At 40.6% G+C, this 24,016-nt stretch overlaps 2 protein-coding genes across 3 annotated transcripts in view; one reads left to right on the top strand and one right to left on the bottom strand.

Moving 5' to 3' along the window:
• The window catches only part of ACAD8 (acyl-CoA dehydrogenase family member 8), a 675,944-nt gene that overhangs the window by 48,583 nt on the left and 603,345 nt on the right, over positions 1-24,016 (bottom strand). The window lies entirely within an intron of this gene.
• Positions 1-24,016, top strand: part of NCAPD3 (non-SMC condensin II complex subunit D3) — a 69,710-nt gene that overhangs the window by 7,486 nt on the left and 38,208 nt on the right. Inside the window, exons 3-15 of one of the 2 annotated variants that reach the window (XM_050755927.1) lie at positions 217-379; positions 7,751-7,935; positions 8,730-8,894; positions 8,998-9,059; positions 9,253-9,340; positions 11,378-11,511; positions 13,123-13,195; positions 13,928-14,053; positions 14,193-14,445; positions 14,858-14,914; positions 15,159-15,248; positions 23,278-23,351; positions 23,870-24,004. In XM_050755927.1, the coding sequence (XP_050611884.1) occupies positions 217-379; positions 7,751-7,935; positions 8,730-8,894; positions 8,998-9,059; positions 9,253-9,340; positions 11,378-11,511; positions 13,123-13,195; positions 13,928-14,053; positions 14,193-14,445; positions 14,858-14,914; positions 15,159-15,248; positions 23,278-23,351; positions 23,870-24,004 (1,605 nt within the window). Of the gene's footprint in view, positions 1-216; positions 380-1,931; positions 2,154-7,750; positions 7,936-8,729; positions 8,895-8,997; positions 9,060-9,252; positions 9,341-11,377; positions 11,512-13,122; positions 13,196-13,927; positions 14,054-14,192; positions 14,446-14,857; positions 14,915-15,158; positions 15,249-23,277; positions 23,352-23,869; positions 24,005-24,016 lie in introns of those variants that run through there. The other variant, XM_050755928.1, reaches the window with a different exon arrangement.

Genomic DNA, 24,016 nt, shown 5'->3' with positions numbered 1-24,016 from the left:
ATATGTTATATACATATTTATCTTTGTAATTTTGGATAATATATTTTTAATTTTGATATTTTGTTTCAGTCCCTTTGAAGATGGTAAACATTTAGCAATAGGAACCAGGCTAGTCTATTCCTCTTTTTGTAAGGCACCAAGAACTTACAAAAATCAAATAATTGATGTTTCCATTTCTCTGATGACTGGCTTTTGTGATTTGCCCTCTCCCCACAGAGTGTCTGGACCTTCTTCATTGAGAACAATGTTTCCCATAGTACACTGGTGGCATTGTTCTATCATTTTGTTCAAATAGTTCATAAGACAAATGTCAGTGTACAGTATCGAGAATATGGCCTTCACGCTGCTGGGCTTTACTTTTTGCTGCTAGAAGTACCAGGTATGTAGACCTGATATGATAGGATAAATCTTCTGTCACTTTTTTCTTTCTACGTTTTTCAATTCTTATACTTTGTTTCTTGTTTCTTCACTTATAAACGGGGCAGTGCTAACCCATGGCAGAGAGTTGTTCTGAGGAGCAAGTCTGTAAAGTACATGGCATGTTGTAGGTCTTTGAAAACCTTCCCTTTTTTTTTTACATCCAAAATTATGCTATCTATAAACGAATAAAAATAATCTGAGGACCGCGAGAGCTCCACGCCCGCCCTCCGCCGTTGCCCTCCGCCATCGCCGTCTGAGGAGCATCGCAAGAGCTCCGCGCCCGCCCCCCACCCATCGCTGTCTGAGGAGGACCCCGAGAGCTCCACGCCCTCCCCCCGCCATCGCCGTCTGAGGAGTACCATGAGAGCTCCGCGGCCGCCCCCCCCCCAGCCCATCGCCGTCTGAGGAGCACCGCAAGAGCTCCGCGCCCGCCCCCCCACCCATCGCTGTCTGAGGACGACCCCGAGAGCTCCACGCCCTCCCCCCGCCATCGCCGTCTGAGGAGCACCGCGAGAGCTCCGCGCCCGCCCCCCACCCATCGCTGTCTGAGGAGGACCCCGAGAGCTCCACGCCCTCCCCCCGCCATCGCCGTCTGAGGAGTACCGTGAGAGCTCCGCGGCCGCCCCCACCAGCCCATCGCCGTCTGAGGAGCTCCGCGCCCTCCCCCCCGCCATCGCCGTCTGAGGAGCACCGCGAGAGCTCCGCGCCCTCCCCCCCGCCATCGCCGTCTGAGGAGCACCGCGAGAGCTCCACGGCCGCCCCCCGCCCATCGCCGTCTGAGGAGCACCGCGAGAGCTCCACGGCCGCCCCCCGCCATCGCCGTCTGAGGAGCACCGCGAGAGTTCTGCGGCCGCCCCCCGCCATAGCCGTCTGAGGAGTACCGCGAGAGCTCCGCGCCCGCCCCCCGCCATCGCCGTCACCCCGAGAGCTCCGCACCCGCCCTCCGCCATCGCCGTCTGAGGAGCACCGCGAGAGCTCCGCACCCGCCCCCCGCCCCCCACCCATCCCCGTCTGAGGAGGACCCCGAAAGCTCCGTGCCCGCCCCCCGCCATCGCCATGTGAGGAGGACCGCGAGAGCTCCGCGCCTGCCCCCCGCCCATCGCCGTCTGAGGAGGACCCCGAGAGCTCCGCGCCCGCCTCCCGCCCCCCGCCATCGCCGTCTGAGGAGCACCGCGAGAGCTCCGTGCCCGCCCCCCGCCATCGCCGTCTGAGGAGCACCGCGAGAGCTCCGCGCCCGCCTCCCTCACGCCATCGCCGTCTGAGGAGCACCGCGAGAGCTCCGTGCCCGCCCTCCCCCCCGCCATCGCCGTCTGAGGAGCACCGCTAGAGCTCCGTGCCCGCCTTCCCCCCGCCATCGCCGTCTGAGGAGCATCGCGAGAGCTCCGTGCCCGCCCTCCGCCATCGCCGTCTGAGGAGCACCGCGAGAGCTCCGCGCCCGCCCTCTGCCATCGCCATCTACAGTTCTGATACTGCCCTTTCTCCTCATGATTCCTTGTCTAGACTGAGAAATACTGCTGTGAGGAGCCATTGTTTTTACCTCTCCGATGTTGGTGTTGAAAAATAGGTTAAAACCATTCTAATCAAGAAAGCAGGAAAGCAGCTAGTAATACGTGAAGGAGGGCACTGACCAGGAGTCTGTGTTCGAGCACTGTTTTACTTTATTGTCAGAGCACTGAGGAGGCCTTTCCTCCTGTGACGGTGAAATCCATTCTCTTCCCTACTCCAAACCCAAGGTGAGAGACAGTGGAACGTAGAGATTGAGTTCAGTAACCCAGAGTTCATATGGAAAAGAAAATGACAAGATCACTCACCTTGCTGCTTCTCTTTGTTTATATTAGCATTTGTAATTAATGCTCAGGGTGTATTCCATATGATCTGGGAGTGGGCAAAAAGGTATTATATTTAAAGCCTTGAACATTGGTTTGTGTTATTGTTAATGCTCCCATAATGACTTTGGAAATGAGTAAGTTCCTAAAGGATTTTGTTGCTAAGCAGTGTCTCAGTTGTAACCAGGCCCTTTCTCAAAAAAGTAGTGGTTTTAGAAACCCATTTCACTCTCATCTTGCCAGATGCAGTTTCTTCTGATTAAGATTGAGATTTATGCCAGAGCAAAGAGGTGGCTGTTACTAATTGTGTGGGCCACTTGCAGCTTTCCAGCAAGCCGTATTCTTGCAGTTCTGTTTTTAAATGTTTTGGGTTTATGATTGAGATGCTGTCAATACTTAATATTCGATCACGGTATATTTTTCTTTTTCAAGATCATTTTGGTTGTTCTGCCTCCCTTGCATTTCCATGTGAATTTAGGATCTGCATGTGAATTTTTGCAACAACAAAAAAGCCAGCTGCGGTTTTGACAGGGATTGCATTGAAACTGTAGATGAGTTTGTGAAGTATTACCAATTTAACAACGTTAGGTCTTCTAATCTCTGGCTGTAGGATGTCTTTCCATTTATTGTCGATCTTCTTTAATTTGTTTCAATAATGCTCTGTAATTTTCGGGGCGCAACTCTTGCATCTCCTCTTTAAAATTTATTCTTAAGTATTATTTTCAGTGCTAGTGTAAATGAAATTGTTCCCTTAATTTTATTTTGGATTGTTTTATTAGTAGTGTATAGAAGCAAAATTGATTTTGATTATCTTGTATCCTAGAACCTTGCGAAACTCATCTGTTGGTTCCAACAGGGTTTTCTTTGTGTAAGATCACGTCATCCGTGAATAGACACAGGTTTACTTCTTTCTTTCTAGTCTGGGTTCTTTCTATTTATTTTTCTTACTTATTTGCCCTGGCTAGAACCGCCAGTACAATGTTGAATAGAAGGGGAGCTTGGGGATCCTTGTCTATTCCTGATCTTAAGGGGAAAGCATCCAGTCTTGCCTTTAGATATGATGTTATCTGTGGGTTTCTCAGGATGGCCTTTGTTAAGTTATTATTCCTGTTTTACTGAGTGTTTCATTATGAAAGGCTGTTGGATTTTGTCATTTGCTTTTCTGCACTTGTGAAGTGATCATGTGGTTTTTGTTTCTTATTCTAATATAGTATATTACATTGATTGATTTTCACATATTAAACCAATTTTGTATGACCTTGGTCACGGTGTTTATATGTTGTCAAAGTGTTTGCTAATATTTTGTTGAAGGTTTTTCTGTCTGTATTCATAAGGGATATTCTTTTTTTGATATATTTTTGTCTGGTTTGGGAATCGGTATCTTGGTAATACCATTCTCATAGAATAAGTTACATAGTATTCTCTTCTCTTCTGTATTTTGGCAGATTTTGAGTTTTCTTTTTTCCTCAGATGTTTGGTAGAACCCACTAGTGAAGTCATCTGGGCCTGGAGTTTTTTGAAAGAGGTTTATGTTTGTCGAATTTCTGGTGATCTCCTCTCACCCCTGATGTTGGTGATTTGTATTTTATTTTTTCTTGATCAATCTAGATCGAGATTTATTCATTTTACTGTTCACTTTGGAGAACCCCCTTTTGATGTCATTAATTGATTTCTTTTGTTTGTCCCTTTCTTGTTTCATTGGTTTCTGGTCTTATGGCTATGATTTCCTTTCTTGTTACTTTGGGTTTAATTTGCTCTTATCTGACTTTTTAAGGTAGATGCTTAGATCTTTGTTCTCACGTACATTTCTTTGTTTCTCATACAAGCATTTAATACTATAAATGTCCCTCCAAGTACAGCTTCATCTGCATCCCACAAATTTTGATAATGTGTTTTTACTGCTGTGCAGGTCAAAATGATTTTGTAATTTTTCTTGTCATTTCTTACATCTCTGAGTTGTTTAGTAAATTGAGTTTATTTTCCAAATATTTGAACTTTACTGAAATCTTATTGTAATTGATTTTTAATTGGTGGGATCAGAGAATATTATATGATTATGATACTTTTAAATTATTTATTTGTGCCTTTTTTTTTTTAATGGACCTAGAGTCTAATTTGGTGAATCTTCTATTTGCACTTTTAGCAGAATGCATACCTTGCCTTTGTTGGATCTAGTATTCTGTAAATGTCAGTTAGGTCTAGTATTCTGTAAATGTCAGTTGGTTGCAAGTGTTATTCAAGGGTTATATATGCTTCCTGATGTTCTGCTTATTTGTTCTATCTGTTATTGAGAGAGGAATGTTGGAATCTCTAAGAATAATTATCAGTTTATCTATTTCTCCTCTCAATTCTTTTAACTTAAGATATTGTGAAAGTCTGACAGATATGGATGTATTTATGATTGTCATGTCTTCCTGGTAGATTGGTCCTTTCAGTATTATGTTATATCCTTGTTTGTCTGGTTGTATTCCTTGTCTTGAAGTCTACTTTGTCTAATATTAAGATAGCCACTATAGTTATGTTAAGATTTATCCTTGGTTGGTACATCATTTCTTATGCTTTTATTTGTAACCTATCCATATGTTTATATTTAAAGGTTTTCTTGTAGACTGTCTGTCATGTGGTCATGGTTTTTCTTTTTCTTTCTTTCATTTTTTTTTTTTTTTTAAGAGAGATGGGGCCACACACGGTGGCTCACACCTGTAATCCCACACTTTGGGAGGCCGAGGCGGGCGGATCACTTGAGGTCAGGCAGGCATTTAAGACCAGCCTGGCCAACATGGTGAAATCCCAGCTCATTTGGTCATGCTTCTTTCTGACAATGTTTGCTTTTATATCAGAATGTTTAAATTGTTTAGCTGATTACATTTAGAGTAATTATCAATATAGTTGGGTGTCTGCCATTTTTCTATTTATTTTCTATTTTTTTAAATCTGTTTTTTGCTCAATTTTTTCCTCTTCCTGCCTAGTTTTGGATTTTAGTATCCCTTGTCTCTTTTTGGTGTATTAGCTATACTCTTTTGCATGTGTGCGTATGTTTTGTGTGCTTGCTTTGTGTATGCAGTAGGCACTTCTCACAGTTTATCTTCAGATAATATTCTCCCAATTTATATATGATGTAAGAACAACCTTAAAACAGTGTATTTTCCTAGGTTGGGCGAGGTGGCTCATGCCTGTAATCCCAGCACTTTGGGAGGCTGCTGTGGGCAGATTGCTTGATGTCAGGAGTTCTAGACCAATCTGGCCGACGTGGTGAAACCCATCTCTACAAAAAAAGAGAAAAAAAAAATACAACAATTAGCCCAATGTGGTAACGCATGTTACTTAGGAGGCTGAGGCAGGAGAACCGCTTGAACCTGGGAGGTAGAGGTTGCAGTAAGCTGAGATCCACACCACTGCACGCCAGCCTGGGCAATAGAGCGAGACTCCATCTCACACACACACACACACACACACACACACACACACACACACAGCGGTTGCAGTGAGCTGAGATCCACACCACTGCACTCCAGCCTGGGCAGCAGAGCGAGACTCCATCACACACACACACACACACACACACACACACACACACACAACAACCAAAACAAAGCATATTTTCCTTTCTCCTCTCCTGTTCTTTGTGTGTTATTTTTTCTACATGTTATAAAGCCTACATTTCATTAATACTTCTTTAACTGTCTTTTATGGAATTTTTTAGCAACAAGATAAACAGCTTTTATATTTGAAAGATTAATCTCATATAATTTTCCTTCAGCCTGAAGAACTGTTTATTTTTAAACATTTCTTTTAGTGCAGGTCTGCAAGCCATAAACCCTATCAGATTTTGATTGTATTTATTTCACCTTCAAGAATCTTTTTGCTGAATATAAAATTCTGAGTTAACTTTGTTTTGCTTTTTGGTTGGATAATCTATGCTTTGTTGTGATTTCCTCTGTGCTTATTGCGATTGAGTTCATTGAGTTTCTTGGATCTGTGGACTTAATAGTTTCAACAAGCTTGGAAATTTTTCAATGACTCTTTCTTCAAATGTCTTCCTTCCCCTTTTTTGGGACTTCAGTGACTCCTGTGTTAGACTGCATGATGTTCTCCCGTGGGTCACTGAGTCTTTATTAGCTTTTTGGTTTCTATGCTCCTGCTGTATCTTCAAGTTTACTTATCTTTGTTTCAGTAATAACCAAGCCACTATTAAGCTCATCTAGTGAATGTTTCTTTTTCAGATCAAGAAACTTCTGTTTGCTTCTTTAAATTTTTTTTTTTTCATTTCTCTCCTCATGATAATGTTTTAATTCTTGAGCTGCTTTAAGGTTGTTATCAGCTGGTTTCATTATCTCTGTCATTTCCTGGGCTGCTTTTATTGACTGATTTTTCCTATGGGGCACATTTTCCTGCTTCTTAGCATTCCCCGTAATTTTTTTACCAGATGCTGAACATTTGTTGTTTTTTTACCCCCTGTATTTTTTGTAAAGACAGGATTTTGCTGTGTTGCCCAGACTGGTCTCAAACTCCTGGGCTCAAGTGATCCACCCACCTCAGCCTCCCAAAGTGTTGGGATTACAGGCGTGAGCCACTGCCCTCAGCCAGGATGTTGGGCATTTGGAATGTTGTTGAGTGTCTGGATTTTGTTGTTTTCCTTTAAATACTATTGAAGTATGTTTTGATAGGCAGCTATTGGTGGATTAACTTGATCCTTTTGAGGCTTGTTTTAAAGCTTTATTAGGGCAGACATAAAGTAGCCTTTACACTACATCTGGTTTAGCCCTACTGTTAAGGTGTGTTTGTTCTGAGGTCTCTACTGAATGCTCTAGGTGCTTAACAAGGTCACTCCACTCTGGCTGGCCACAACTCAAATGTATCTGAGCCTTGTGTGAGTTGTGAAAATAATTCATCTTCTTGCTCCCTGGAAATACTTCTTTGCTCTCTGTCTTAGAATTTTACCCTGTGCATGCATAGCTTATATTCAGTCCTGGGCAGATTCTTAGAACTCTTTTTCTGTGTAGGTTCTTCTGTTCTATAAATTCCATCTACCCTGTGTTTCTGACTCTGCTTTTTCAACATAGTAAGACGACATAGTTATAATTTGTGTGGATTTACCATTTATCTACTGTTGTCCGGAAATTGCCTCTGGATACAATACTGGGGCAACTTTAGGGTTTACCTCTTTGTTTCCCTTTTTTCAGAGATTGCCCTTGTTATGCTGCCTGGTGCCCAGTGTCTTAAAATGGTTATTTTATAAATTGTTCCCCAGTTTTCTAGTTGTTAACAAGTGTAAAGCCAATTACTCTGTCCTGACCAGATGTGGAAATCTTGTTATTTATCTCTGATGCAGCGCTGTTGCTCCTCTACTAAGGCTGACGTTGGAAATGGTACTCTTGCTACAGGTTCCTTGTTATTCACAGTCATGAAAAGCCTGTGTTTTGCTTTGTAACTTTTCGTCTGTTGTTGTAGACATTTCAAGACAATTAAATCTAACCTGCTTACTCTTTATTCCTTATGAATAGGCAGTGTAGCCAATCAAGTATTCCACCCAGTGATGTTTGACAAATGCATTCAGACTCTAAAGAAGAGCTGGCCTCAGGAATCTAACTTGAATCGGAAAAGAAAGAAAGAACAGCCTAGGAGCTCTCAGGCTAATTCCGGCAGGCATAGAAAAAGGGGAAAGCCACCCAGGAAAGAAGATATTGAGGTAAGAAGTAAGTTGAGTAATAAAACATATATACCAACACACGATTTGGCTTATTTAAGGATTGACTTTATACTAAATATGGTTTCAGGCATCATAGTAATAGGCAAATGGTCCTAAACCATCATAAGCTATCCAATACTGCTTTGTCTCTTGGGATTCATATAATTTTTCTTTCTTTCTTTCTTTTTTTTTTCTTTTTCTTTTTGAGACAGAGTCTTGCTGTGTCACCCAGGTTGGAGTGCAGTGGTGCAGTCTCAGCTCACTGCAACCTCCGCTTCACGGGTTCAAGTGATTCTCCTGCTGCAGCCTCCCAAGTAGCTAGGGCTACAGGCGTGTGCCACCACACCCAGCCAATTTTTGCATTTTTTTTTTTTTTTTTTTGAGAGATGGGGTTTCACCATGTTGGCCAGGCTAGTCTCGAACTCCTGGCCTCAAGTGATCTGCTCACCTTGGCCTCCCGCTGAGGTTTCAGGCATGAGCCACAACACCCAGCCTGATTCCATATTCTTATGCGACACTGTAGGATGATGGAAGTTCATAGACAGCAGAAATTCTGAAAAATAGGATTCCTCATTGACACAAAACTAGAAACTACTGTAGCGGTCATCTAGTCCAGTGATTTACTGTTGTGGCCAAGGAGACCTAGTACAGTCATGCCACCTGGTCAAAGTCATGTCACCTCAACGTCAGCTCCTGCCTGGAGTTTATCTGGACTTGGTTTGGGTAAATTGAAAACCATGGGACAAAGTGTTTGGCATTTATTACAGTCACCTGTACATTTCTTCATCATCTAGATGGATGAAATTATAGAAGAACAAGAAGATGAGAACATTTGTTTTTCTGCCCAGGACCTTTCTCAAATTCGAAGTGCCATCTTTCACCTTTTAAAGAATTTTTTAAGGCTTCTGCCAAAGTTTTCCTTGAAAGAAAAGCCACAATGTGTACAGAATTGTATAGAGGTAAGTGAAAATTCCAGGAACCTTAGGGCAACTTCAAAGGATATAGACTATGGCTAATAATGAGCAGAAAAAATCAGGCCTTTTCTTCATATCTGTTTTCTAGGTCTTTGTTTCATTAACTAATTTTGAGCCAGTTCTTCATGGATATCATGTTACACAAGCCAGGTGAGCCATTAAATCTTCCAGTGCTACAATTTAAGTATAGTATACTAATTTTTGCTCCAGCAGAAATGGAAATGCCATTTTATCCTAATTGGCACACAGGTAGAATTTATTCATTTAAACATGGCTTGTAGGACTAAGACATATTCCAAGTAAAATCATTTCCATTAACTAAGATTTTGTCTTTTTTCTTTAGAGACCTTAACCGAGCAAAATACATACCAGAACTGGCTTATCATGGATTGTATTTGCTGTGCTCTCCCATTCATGGAGAAGGAGATAAGGTAAAGGATATGAGAACCTAATTTGGTTACTAGTTGAATCAAAGGCACACCAGTCATATGATGGAAATATATTAAAAGCGTTTGATATAATGCCATTTCAATTTACTAGCTCTTTTTCATGACATTATTTGCATAATAAAAAGTATCACTATTTCTATTTGCTCTCTGTTCTTTATTGCCAAGTTTATATCAGAATACTTGGTGGCTGCAGCAAATTATTGTTAGGCTCCAGTTAGAAAAAATGGTTCTGCTGTGAATAAAATTGGAGGAACAGATAAGCTACTGAACAATTACTTCTATAGGAATATTTCCCAAATCATTTTGAAAAGTGGAATAGTCAGAATTTTCCAGTTTCCCTTGGCAATTCATGTGTGCTTCAGTATTTCTATTAGTAGTTGTATTATTTTTGTGGATATTCTACAGAAATTTTGTAGGTTGTCATCCCTGGTTAGCATTGATAACTGGGTTTTGCCTCAAGTTACCTCAATATTATCACTACTGTAAACTTTGGAGTTAGAGTTAGTTGTGCATTATGGTGTTACTAAACTTAAACGTCTTAAATAAAACAATAAGATTTTGCAAAAAATGTGGTGGACCAAGGTCAGGTGGCTTTTGGTATCTGTGACACAGTTAACTTGCAGAGGCGGTAACGTGGTTCAGAAGATGTTTTGGGGGAGACTTGGGCCTCTGCACGTCTGTGTTTGAATTCTGACTCCACCACTTACTAGCTGGGGGTCCTGGAATGAGTCGTTCAGCCTTGCTAAAGTGTCAGATTTCACTTGTGGACAAAAAGTACCAAAGTCTTAACCTTCCTTATAGATTTGTCACAGAATTAAATGAAGTTGAGCATGTCACATGCCGAGCACAATGCCTGCTGTTTAGAAACATTTGGTATTTTATAAGTTTTATATCTTTATCACTTCTGTGTGCTTGAAATATGAATGTGGTAACATTTGTAGTAATGTTTTTAATTCCTATGCCCTTTTAAATATTTTAAACAATAAAATGGATGGGAAAATTTATCCCTTTAGGTCTACCGTGTCTCTAAAGATGGTTTGTTTTTTTTTTTTTTTTGGGACGTAGTCTCGCTGTGTCGCCAGGCTGGAGTGCAGTGGCACAGCCTCGGCTCACTGCAGCCTCTGCCTCCCGGGTGCGCACCACCACGCCCAGCTAATTTTTGTGTTTTTAGAGACGGGGTTTCACCATGTTGGCCAGGATGGTCTTGATCTCTTGACCTCGTGATCCACCCACCTCAGTTTCCCAAAGTGCTGGAATTACAGGCATGAGCCACCGTGCCCGGCCAGTATTTGTTTTTTAATTGTGAAAGTATTGACTTGATGTCAGGCAGTCTTGGTTTTAGCCTTATCTTTAATTATTTGATCTTGGACAGCTCACCTTTGGAGCTTTTTTAAATTATCTGTGTAGTGGAAATTATACATGTCCTGCTTACCTCATGGAATTGTTGTAAGGTTTAAAATTAAATGTATATTTCATATATATATATAGTAAAATCTAGCTATGTAGGTGAAAGTGCTTAATGCAATACCTACCACTTACTTGGTTTTCAGTAAATGTTTTATTTATTGGATGAATAAATTAATTAGTGACTGTGTTATATGAGATGATATGTTGGAAAGTGCTTTGTAAACTGGAGGCAAAAAGCAGCTGTAAAGTATCATTCTTTTCCCTTTTAAATAGAGGAACATTAGTAGCATTCTTTGCCATTTGTAAATGACAGTTAATTCCCTATTTGTCCTAAATTCTGGGTTATGATATGCAGTGGGTGGGGAGAGAGACTAGGTATTGTTTTTATCAGGCGTATTATCTGTCAGCCATTCTTTCACACTGTTTACATTGTGCATTTATTGTATACCTGCTCATTGTTTAAGAAATATATCCCCAGTGTTCAGCCAGCAATTATGCCAACCTGACCTACCTTCAGATGGCTTGAAATGGTTTACTACAGTCTGCATCACTATGTTTGGGACCCTTGCGTTCTCTGTCCGATCTTAAATTGAATTTTCTTTTCTGTTCTAGGTTATCAGTTGTGTTTTCCATCAAATGCTCAGTGTAATATTAATGTTAGAAGTTGGTGAAGGATCCCATCGTGCCCCCCTTGCTATTACCTCCCAAGTCATCAATTGTAGAAACCAGGCGGTCCAGTTTATCAGGTGAAGCACACAAATTGTGAATTTTCGCCCTGTCAGTCTCCCTCAGTACTCTGGGCCCTGCACTGAGATTTCTGATACATGTAGAGTTAAAATTTCCGGCCTGATGGTGGTTTTGGGGGTGAAAACCAAGCACTTCGTAGCTACTGTGCTTTATGTGTCTGGGACTCTGTTGGTAGGCTCCTAGCTGGGACATTGTTAAAGAGATAGGAATCTGCAGAGCACCGGCTGGAGCCAGCCTCCAGCTTGTTTGCACTCAATCTGTGGGTCAGCTTCAGAGAGAGGATAGTGGCCTCTCCTCCTTTCCCTTGTCTGCTTTACTGCAGCCAGTCCGCCTCTTTCCCTTTTCTGTTGCTCTCTGTGTTGTAGCTCTTTGCTTTTGTTCTTTGCCACTTTTTTCTTGTTTCTTTGCACTTTTCTATTCCTTTCCCCCTATAGAAATGACTTGAAGGAAAGGGTTGAGTTGCTTCTTACCTCCATAGCAATAATCATTAGACTGCTTTTCCCCTCTTGGATCACTCAGCTTCACTTAAAAACTCTCATGCCTTAGCTTCATTGGCAAGGACATGTGTGCTGTGTCATTGGCTTTTCTTTCCCTCCTTCACTAATTTTTGGCGTGCAGCATGGAGGTGGTGCCAAGACGTACATATGTGCAAGTGTGTGCATCCTTAGGTGTGCACAGCATGCAGTTTAGTTGGAGACATGGGGTGCGGATGATGTCATCTTGTGACTGAGCAAATGTCTCTCACTAAGGGCTTTTTAAAACATTAAGTAACTAAAATGTTTTAAGTGAAAACACTGTCATTTTGTTTTTTCCATGAGAGTTTCTTATACACCAGTCTCAATAGTCTTCATGTAATGTTACAGATAAACATCACTAAAAGTGGATCAAGTCTGGGCATTGTAGAAATTTCTTCTTGAGGCCGGGGGCAGTGGCTCATGCCTGTAATCCTGGCACTTTGGGAGGCCAAGGCAGGCGGATCACCTGAGGTCAGGAGTAGAAGACCAGCCTGGCCAACATGGTGAAACCCTGTTGATATACAGAAACCGGGTGTGGTGGCAGGCACCTATAATCCCAGCTACCTGGGAGGCTGAGGCAGGAGAAACTCTTGAACCCGGGGGGCAGAAGTTGCAGTGAGCCAAGATCACACCATTGCGCTCCAGCCTGGGCAACAAGGGGAAAACTCCATCTCCAAAAAAAAGAAATTTCTTCTTGGGTTAAAGTTTGGAGAAGCAGTGTTACTAATGCATTTCACTGAGCAACCATGAGGTGGTACTGTGTCTTAGTCAATTTTTATATTTATCCCAAAAGGATACATTTTACATCTTAATACGAAATTTAGTAAGTAGTCAAAAGAATTGTATGAAGATTGCATTTTTGTTCTTTCCTGATGACTTAGCTGCTCTGCAGCAGCTCTCGAAACTGCACGGGAACTACTTCACAGTTTTCTACGATGACGTTTTATGTCTTCACTCTTTATTCTACTAAAACCACTCTTACAGTGTGAGGGTAGAGTGTTTTAATAACTGGGATTTCTAAATATAGGAGGAGTGGTTTTTGAGGACAGTCACTGACTGTATTGTGAACAGTAGATGTGTTTTTCTTTTAAAAAGCTCCCTTGTGGATGAGTTAAAGGAGAGTATATTCCCAGTCCTCCGTATCTTACTGCAGCACATCTGTGCCAAGGTACCGTTTGCCTTAGTAATATTAATAACATAGAAGTATATCACGTGTGAAGATAATTGTGTGTGTGTGTGTGTGTGTGTGTGTGTGTGTGTGTGTGTATTCTTGGGAATGAGTCTGCATTGTTACTTAAAGTGGTTTTATTTAATGTTCGCTAGATGGTCCTCTAGACAAAAGTGTTCTATTAAAAAGAAAAAAACACTTTATTTTGGAAAAATGTTGAACATACACACAGAAACAGGGAGAAGAGGATGGTAAACCACCACATACCCATCAACACCTTCCACAGTTTTGTGTCACTTAAACCCCTACCCCACATCCCCCAACATGTGTATACTGGATTGTGTTTTGAAGCAAATTCCATCATATCCTTTCACAGTAATTCCTTAATATTATCGAACATCCAGTGTTCAAATTTCCATGATGAGCTCTTACATTTTTATAACCATTTAGACAAATGATTCTTAATTTGAACCTTATGAAACCTGGGGATCTAAAAACTCTCTGAAATTGTATACTAAATTTGTGTGTGTGTTTTTCTGGAGAGATGGTTTATAGATTTCCTTTAGAGTAGTTTTCAAGGGATCTCAAACCTAAAATTTATTAGTCATTTACCTAGCATTTAAAGATCATTGAACTAGTTACACTCACTGATTTTCAATTTGTTTTACAAAGTATGTTTCAGCCATCCTGCAGGTGGATATTGGTTGGTCAACTTCTGTTTTTGCTTCTCAGGTGGTAGATAAATCAGAGTATCGTACTTTTGCAGCCCAGTCCCTAGTCCAGCTGCTCAGTAAACTTCCTTGTGGGGAGTACGCTATGTTCATTGCCTGGCTTTACAAATACTCCCGAAGTTCCAAGGTAGGAGATAGCTCTGCATAAAACCTTGGGTCCTTTTTAAACTCTTTTTAAAAGGGTCTCTTTTTCTAGGTCTGAATGAGGAGGGTTCTTTGGTTCTTACTCCTATCTGATGGCAGTTCTTACGATCTTGCTTTACCAGATCCCACACCGGGTTTTTACTCTTGATGTTGTCTTAGCTCTGTTGGAACTGCCTGAAAGAGAGGTGGATGACGCCCTCTCCTTGGAGCATCAGAAGTTCTTAAAGCATAAGTTCTTGGTGCAGGAAATTATGTTTGATCGTTGCTTAGACAAGGCGCCTACTGTCCGCAGCAAGGCACTGTCCAGCTTTGCACACTGTCTGGAGCTGACTGTTACCCGTGCATCGGAGAGCATTCTGGAGCTCCTGATGAACAGTGAGTATGGTGACTGCTGGGACAGGAAACCAGTCTCGTGCTCATTGAGAAATAGACTGCAAGGGAGTCGTTCTTTTCTTTGGCAAAAGTAATAAGTATGGTATGATCTGTTGTTACCCTTAAAACCATTTTTAGTATATTTTATTGTCAACTTTTTTAATAGGTGAGCCTGATACATTTGCAAGGCCTTTTAAAAGGCTACCTTTACTGTTGCTTTGCATAGGTGAGCATTGGTCGTGTTAGGATGAATCTCCGTTTCAATGCATACCCAAGGAGAACGTTATCAGTTGTCAGCAATTTAGAATCTATTTGCCTTGTCTTTGAGCCTAATTATCTTGATTTTGGTTCCTCTGTGGATATTTACTCAGTTTGTGATACTGACTTTGTTCCTTATCTTTCTTCTTGTTTTTAGGTCCTACGTTTTCAGGAATAGAGAGTCACTCTGGTACCTTACTGAGAAATTCATCAGGTAATGGATCAATACGTTTTCAAATATTGAATGATTATCTTTCAAAAATTTGTGGAATATTTAAAATGTTTCTCTTACCTCCTTATTTACCTACTTTAACATTGTACTTTTTTCATCAGAGAAGTTGAAATTCGTTTCAGTAATAATGTTGTAACTTAAATGAGTAACGTGCCCTGCTAATGTTATTAAAAGTATAACACATTTTTAGCTTAATGACTGTACTTTTTTTTTTTTTAAAAAAAAGCTCTTTCCTACCAAAGGCGGACATCTAACCATTCCGAACCCTCAGGGGAGATCAACATAGACTGCAGTGGTGAAACAGTTGGATCTGGAGGTATGTCAGATTTTATCTCTGTCAGGTAATGCTGCTGGATTTCAGACAACTGTAAGTAGAGTCTAAAACCTTAGTTTTTTGTTTTTGTTTTTTTTCTGATTTATTCACCCTAAGAGTTGAAACATCTGGCGGGGCGTGGTGACTCATGCCTGTAATCCCATAATCCCAGCACTTTGGGAGGCTGAGGCCGGCAGATCACTTGAGCCCAGGAGTTCAAGACCAGCCTGGGCAACACGGCAAGACCCCATCTCTTAAAAAAATATATAAAAATTAGCTGGGCATGGTGGTGTGCACCTGTGGTCCCAGCCACTCAGGAGGCTGAGGTGGGAGGATGACTTGAGCCCAGGAGTTCCAGGCTACAGTGAGCTGTGATCATACCACTGTACTCCAGCCTGGGCGACAGTCTGTTTAAAAAATAAAAAATAAAAATAACACTGCAGGGTAGTCTGCTTTTTTGTACCAAAACTCAGTTACTAAATAGCTGCATGATCTAAGGTATGCCTGTCGTTTTCCAGTTGTAACACCCTCCCATCTTTCCCAGACGACTGTTGGGGGAGTCTGTAGAAACAACATTTAGGAAAGTGATTTAAAGAGAGAGAGAGACAGATAAGAGAGAGAAAGAGCATGTACGTAGAGGATTAATTACATAATGAGGTTTATTGATTTATTCAATAAACATTATCTGGTCCTTCCCAAAGCATTCCAGGCATTGGAGATGCACAAGTCTGTGAGACAGAGCTCCATCTCTTAAGAAGCAGGGGAGAGACAGGTCCTTGTGCACAGAAATGTTCTCATATATACACTTGTACACACACGTATGTGGAACACTGAGATAGGTGCCGAGATGTACAGAAAGCTCCCTGAGGATGATTACTGCTTTTATTATTCAGCCTAGAAGGTCAGCATGAAATTGGGTTCGGGAGGCTAGATGTTAGCATGTATTACTCAAATTCAGAGCAATAACTGCGTTTATAATAGACACGTTTTCTAAATGTTGTAGGAAAATATACTCTGAAAAAATGCTGAATGTTTGTGTTGGCTCCAGACTTCCTCTAAATAGGTTATGGATTTACTGTGGCACAGACTTTTTCAAGCAATATCAAGTTGAGGTGATTTAATGATGCTTAAAAATTATGAAAGTTAGGGGATGCAAAGAGCCCATGTTTCCAGTGTGTTGTTCATAAGCTGAAAGGACATACATTGTTGGCATTAATTGTACATTAAAAAATTTGCATAGTTACTTAGATGCCATGCACTTTGCCAAATGCTCTGCTTTTTTTAAATTAAGGTAAGAGTTCATACACCATAAAATTCACCATTTAAAGTGTATAATTTAGTTGTTTTAGTATAGTCACAAGATTGTACAGACTAATTCCAGAACATATCATCAGCTGAAAAATAAACCCCGTTCCCATTAGCAGTCACTCCCCATGACCCTTTCCTTCTACCACTGGCAGCCACTAATTTTCTTTCCTTATAAAATTGCCTATTCTGGGCCAGGCGCGGTGGCTTACATCGATAATCCCGGGACATTGGGAGGCCGAGACGGAAGGATCACGAGGTCAGGAGATTGAGACCATCCTGGCCAACATGGTGAAAACCCGTCTCTACTAAAATATAAAAAATTAGCTGGGCATGGTGGCACACGCCTGTAGTCCCAGCTGCGCAGGAGGCTGAGGCAGTAGAATCGCTTGAACCCAGGAGGTGGAGGTTGCAGTGAGCCAAAATTGCACCACTGCACTCCAGCGTGGCGACAGAGCGAGACTCTGTCTAAAACAATTAAAAAATAAAAAATTGCCTTTTCGGGACATTCCACATAAATGAAATCATGTACTATGTTGTCTTTTGTGTCTGACTTCTTTCACCTAGCATGTTTTCAAGGTTCATTCATGTTGTAGCGTGTATCAGTACTTCATTCCTTTTTGTGCTGAATAATAGTCGATTGTAAGGATACACCACATTTTGTTTATTCATTCATCAGCTGATGAACATTTGGGTTGTTTTCACTTTTTGACTATTGTGACTAATGCTGCTATAAATATTCTTGTATGAGTTTTTGTATAGATACGTGGTTTCATTCCCTTGAGTGTTTACCTAGGAGCAGAACTGCTGGATCATATGGTAACTCCATATTCAACATTTTGAGGAACCACCAAACTTTTTCAAAGTGGCCACACCATTTTACAATCCTGCTAGCAGTGTATGATAATCCTATTTCTCTGCATTCTTACCAACACTTGCCATGTCCATCTTTTTTATTTTAGCCATCTTTGTGGGTATGAAGTGGTATCTACTTGTGGTTTTGATTTACATTTCCCTAATGGCTAATGATGTTGAGTAAATTTTCTTAGGCTTATTGGCCATATAAATACGCTTTCCTTGGAGAAATGTCTATTCAAACCCTTTGCCCTTTTTTTAATTGGGTTGTCTTTTATTTTTGAGTTGAGTTATTTTTATATATATACTTTATCACGTATATGATTTTTAAATACTTGTCCCATTCTGTGGGTTGTCTTTTCAGATGGTGTTCTATGATAAGGCATGGAACATTTTAATTTTGATGAAGTCCAATTTATCTCTTTCTTTTTTTAATTGTGCTTTTGGTATCACATAGCTAAGAAATCACCGTGTAATCCAAAGTCACAAATATTACTCCTGTGTTTTCTTCTAATGGTTTTATAGTTTTAGCTCTCACATTTAGGTCTTTGATCAAATTTCAGTTAATTTTTGCATATGCTGTGATATAGAGGGTCCAGCTTCACTCCTTTGCATGTGACTATCCAGTTGACATAGCACTGTTTCTTTCAGCCTCTTCCTTCACCTTTGAGTGTCTTAGCACTCTTGTAAAACAATCACTTGACTGACTTGTATAAGCTCATGTGTGCTCTATATTCTATATTAATGGAATTTTATTTCATTAATCTATGTGTCTGTCTTTATGTACCACACTGTGTTGATTGCTGTTGTGTTCTAGTGTAGGAGAGGGGAAGTAACTTCTTCTTTAGTCCTCATGAGTTCTTCCTTGGGATGGACCCCTGTAACAAGACAAACAAGTTTATTAACGTGTCTAGTGCATGTTATGCGGGAGAGATCTCAGTGCAAAGTAACTGAGGGCAGTGGCTTAGAACTCTACTTACATAACACAAGACATCTTATCCAAAAAATGTTGGCAGCACAGCACACTGGAGACTCTCTGTTGTCCCCTTTTGATGGGGTGGCTGACGGGGAGCTACTCTCGCTGCCCAGCATCATGAGAGTGTATTGTCCTGCACGTCACTAGCTGGGAAGTGAGCAGAATTCAGAACTCTCTAAAGTATGGTTTGAACGTGCATTGCTGTCACATTATGGCAAAATCAGAAAACCCTAAGTCAGGGACCGCCTGTATGTGGGAGGAAAATAATAGAGTGAGTTTTGTGAATTGCTCTGGGCTGATAAGGGAGTAGAGACCTGGTGAGTAAAGGAGAATTTATGTACTGCCCATAGGAAGAAAAGGGGGAGGTTAGACAGAGCTTTTTCTCTGTTTGCTGCTGCTTTTTAATTGTCTGCTTTAATTATCTTCCCAGAAATAATTTTTATGTCCAAGTCATATTTTGGCATTAACATGGTGTCCTGTGATAGTCAGTTTTAAATCAGGAAGTATGAGTTCTCCTTCTGTCCCTTTGTTTTTTAAAAAAATTAGTTTGGCTCTTCTGGGTCCCTTGTATTTCCATATGAATTTTAAGATCAATTGTCAATTTCTGCAAGAAAAAAAAGCCATCTTGGATTTTGACGGGGATTGATCTGTACATCAGTTTGGGGAGTGTTGCCATGTTAGTTTGTTAATTCCTCTAATCCATGAACACCAGATGTCTTTTTATTTCTTTAGGTCTTTTCATTTGTTTCAGTGATGTTTTGTAGTTTTCAGTGAACAATGTTGCTCTTTAAATTTTGTCCTAAGCATTTTTATTCTTTTCAATAGTATTGCAAATTAAATTGCTCTCTTAATTTGATTTCTGAATTGTTCATTGCCAGTTTTTACATGTTATTTTTGATAATTGATCTTCTGTCCTGCAACCTTGCTAAACTCATTACAAGCTCTAATGATTGTTTTATGGATTTCTTGGGGTTTTCTTGATATAAGAACAAGTCATCTGTAAATAGAGGTAGTTCTACTTCTTCCTTTCCAATCTGGATAGCTTTCATTTCTTTTTCTTGCCCATTTGTTGACAAAAAGAGTCAAGCTCTGTAAAATATTTGAAGCATTTATTCTAAGCCAAATGTGAGTGACCATGGCCCGTGACACAGCCCTCAGGAGGTCCTGAGAACGTGTGCCCAAGGTGGTTGGGGTGCAGCTTGGTTTTAGACATTTTAGGGAGGCATCAGGCATCAATCAAATACATTTAATAGGTAGATTGGTTTGGTCCCAAAAGGCAGGAAAAGGTGGGGAAGGTTCCAGCTTATAGGTAGGTTTTAAATTTTTCTTGTTGAAAATTGGTTGAGTTTATCTAAAGAACTGGGGTCAATAGGAAGGACTATCTGGGTTAAGATAAAGGATGATGGAGACTAAAGTTCATTACTGCAGAGGAAGCCTTCAGATAGTAGGCTTCAGAGAGAACAGATTTTAAATGTTTCTTACCAGACTTAAAGTCTGTGTTGAAGTTAATGCTGGAGGGCATAATGAGGCGTGTCTCACCCCTACTTCCCGTCATGGCCTGAACCAGTCTTCAGGTTAAATTTTAGAGTGCCCTGACTGAGGAGGAAGACCATTCAGATGGTCGGAGAGCCTTAGAATTGTATTTTTGTTTTACAGCCTGTGGTATGATGTTGAAAAGAAGTCAAAGAGTAGACTTCCTTGTCTTTTTTCTTTACTTAGGGGGAAAGCTTTTGGTCTTCACCGCTGAGTACGATGAGAGTTTTTTAGGATGACTTTCATCAACATGAGGAAGTTTTCTTCTATTTCAAGCTTGCTGAGTTTTTATCATGGAAAGGTGTTGGAATTTGCAAATACGTTCTCTGCATCTATTTTGAGATGATTGTGTTCTGTTACCGTGGTGTAATTTACATTGATTGATTTTTCATAGGTTGACGACATTTCATTCCTGGGATAAATCCCAAGCATGGTTGTATCTTGCTGGATTTGGTTTGCTGGTATTTTGTTGAGAATTTTGGTGTCATATTCATAAGGAATATTGGTTGTTGTATTAAGCCGTTTTTGCATTACTATAAAGAAATACGTGGCCAGGCGTGGTGGCTCATGCTTGTAATCCCAGCACTTTGGGAGGCCAAGGTGGGTGGATTACTTGAGGTCAGGAGTTCGAGACCAGACTGGCCAACATGGTGAAACCCCATCTCTACTAAAAATACAAAAATTAGCTGAGCATGGTGGCAAGTGCCTGTAATCCCAGCTACTTAGGAGACTGAGGTAGGAGAATCACTTGAACCCGGGAAGTAGAGGTTGCAGTGAGCCAATATTGTGCCACTGCACTCCAGCCTGGGCAGCAGAGTGAGACTCTCTCAAAAAAAAAAAAAAAAAAAAAAAAGATGTGAGACTGGGTAATGTATCAGAAAAGAGATTTAATTGGCTCATGGTTCTGCAGGCTGTACAGGAAGTATAGCACTGGCACCTGTTTCTCGGGAGGCCTTAGGAAGCTTAGAATCATGGCAGAAGGCCAAAAGGGAACAGGCGTTTCACATGGTGGGAGCAGGAGGAAGAGGGAGAGTCAGGGGAAAGGTGACACACACTTTTAAATGATCAGATCTCACAAGAACTCACTCAGTATTGCTGTCATGAAGACAGCACCAAGCTGTGAGGGATCTGCCCCAGTGGTCCAAACACCCCCTACTAGGCCCCACCTCCAGCAATAGGTGTTACAATTCAACATGAGTTTTGGGCGGGGCAAATACTCAAACGTTATCAGTTGTTTTCTTGAGATGTTTTGGTTTTGCTGTCAGGGTAGTACTGGCCTAAGATGAGCTAGGAAGTGTATTCTTTTCTGTTTTTTGAAAGAGTTCATGAAGGATTGTTGTTCGTTTTTGCTTTAACGTTTGTTAGAATTCTCCAGTAAAAGTGTCTGATCATTAGGGGTGTGTGTGTATGTGTGAAGTTTTTTTGATTACTAATTTAGTTTCTTTTTTTTTTTCTTTTTCTTTCTTTCTTTTTTTTTGAGACGGAGTTTCGCCCTTGTCCAGGCTGGAGTGCAGTGGCACAGTCTTGGCTCACTGCAACCTCAACCTCCTAGCTCAAGCACATCTCCTGCCTCAGCCTCCCGAGTAGCTGGGATTACAGGCACCCACCCCGACGCCCAGCAAATTTTTTTGTATTTTTTGTAGAGATGAGGTTTCACCATGTTGGTCAAGCTGGTCTTGAACTCCTGATCTCAGGTGATCCACCCACCTTGGCCTCCCAAAGTGCTGGCATTACAGGCATGAGCCACTGCGCCCTGCCACTAATTTAGTTTCTTTACTTGTTACAGGTATATTCAGATTTTCTATTTCTGTTTGAGTCAGTTTCTATAGTTTGTGCCTTTCTAGAAATTTGTTTATTTCATGTAGGCTACTTAATTTGTTGGCATAAAATTGTTCATAGTATTCCTTTGTAATCCTTTTTATTTATGTAAGGCTAATAATAGTAATGTCCCTCCTTTCTTGATTTTAGCAATTTCAATTTTCTTTCTTATTTTCTTCCCCAGTCTAGCTAAAGGTGTATTAGTTTTGTGGATCTTATTAAGGAACTACTTTTAGTTTCATTGATTTTTCTCTATTGTTTTCCATCTTCTATTTTTTAAGCTGCCTTCTTATATATAAGCAGTTCCCAAAGTGTGTTTTGGGAACCCTCAGGGGTCCTTGAAGTAAAAATGAATGCAGTGTTCATTTGCCTCCCACACTCTGATTTTCTCACGAATGTGTATTGGAGTTTTCCAGTGGTTCCATGACTTACCAAATTGCAACAGATTGCAGGTAGAAACAGAGATGAGAATCCTGTTAATTATAAGCCAGATGAGAGATAAGCTAGCTTATATTGAGCCAGACATTTTGAAGTTTGCAATACTCTAAAGCAATGCCATTCTTTTTTTTAAATGGGGTCTTGCTGTGTTGCCCAGGCTGGACTTGAACTCCTGGGCTCAGGTGATCCTCTGATCTCAGTCTTCCCAGTAGCTGGGATTATAGGTACGTTCCACCACATCCAGCCTTTTCACTATATTTTGTTTATTTGTTTTGGAAAATATAGTTATTTTTTATGAAAAAGTACTAACGGTAACATGTCTTGCTGTTTTAAAAGGAATTAGTAAATATTTTTACAATTCTCAGTTTAAATTGATTCGTATTAAAAAATATAATCTCTTTAGGGTTCTCAGTAATTTTTAAGAATATAAAGAAGCCTCAAGGCTGGGCGTGGTAGCTCACTACCATAATTTCACTGCTTTGGGAGGCTGAGGTGGGAGGATCACTTGAGGCTAAGAGTTCGAGACCAGCCTGATCAACACAGCACAATCCTGTCTCCGCAAAAAAATTAAAAAAAAAAAAAATATTAGTCTAGCATGGTGGCTCATGCCTGTAGTCCTAGCTACTTGGGAGGCTGAGGAGAGAGGATTACTTGAGCCCAGAAGTTTGAGATTGCAGTGAGCTCTGATGGTACCACTGCACACCACCCTGGGTGACAGAATGAGACCCCCGTCTCTTATAAGAAAATGCCTTCAAGTTAAACATTTTAAAGCTACTGTTATATATTACCTCATCAAATCTTTAAAATAATCCTAAGGGTTAGAAACTCCGATTTGTAGCTAAACAAAATGGAAGAGATAAATTCAGAATTTTAGAGGTAGGGGCCAAGATTTAAAACCAAGTTTTTAATATTCCAAAGTTTATATGCATTACAGTGAATACCTAATTATCCATATTTTCTTCTTTTTCCACACTCTGATTTCTTAAGATTTAAAACAAGCTAGTGAGTCTTTAAGAGGAGTGTATTTTCTGGGTATTGTGTGGTGAAATGTTAGCTGCTGTATGACTTTTCTCCAGCTGTGATGACCCTTTGGTATTCCCTCTACAGAAAGATGTGTTATGGCAATGCTGAGAAAGAGAATCAGGGATGAGAAGACCAACGTTAGGAAGTCTGCGCTGCAGGTGCGAGTTTTCTCTGCACATTTTGTTTTTTTTTTTAGCACTAAAAACTTGGAAATGCAAAGGGATATTTTTTAAACTCCTAGACCATATTCATTATTTAATTTGCTTTTCACTGAACTGTTAGTTGACCCTGATCCCGTTATATGTGAATCATAGATGAACTGGAAGATTATTTATTCTTAAGCTTTCCTACAGGGTTTCTGATTTTTTTAAGAACCACAAATTTATATCCTTAATTTGTTTAGAATAGGGATTCTTAACCTAGGGACCATGGGTGGATTTTAATAGGTTCATAAAATTGTTTGTAAGTATTTGTTTATATAAAATTTGTTTTTCTTTGAGAGAGGCCTTAGCAAATTGGATTCTGAAAAATGGGACGTTGTGAGGAGGAAGGTTGGATCCATGACCCCAAAATGTTAAGAACCACAAACTTAAAGGAAGTGTTCCTTTGTTAACAATTTATCTTTCTGAGTTGATTCTATGCAGTCATCACTTCGTGTTGCATATATGCCTTCTAGGTATTAGTGAGTATTTTGAAGCACTGTGATGTCTCGGGCATGAAGGAAGACCTGTCGATTCTGCAGGACCAGTGTCGGGACCCTGCGGTGTCTGTCCGGAAGCAGGCCCTGCAGTCTCTTACTGAACTCCTTATGGTGAGAGGCAAG

The sequence above is a fragment of the Macaca thibetana genome, chromosome 14, assembly GCF_024542745.1.
Source record: "Macaca thibetana thibetana isolate TM-01 chromosome 14, ASM2454274v1, whole genome shotgun sequence".
NCBI classification, from domain to species: Eukaryota; Metazoa; Chordata; class Mammalia; order Primates; family Cercopithecidae; genus Macaca; species Macaca thibetana.
Note: the sequence above shows the minus strand (reverse complement) of the source record. Positions and strands in the feature narration are given on the sequence as shown.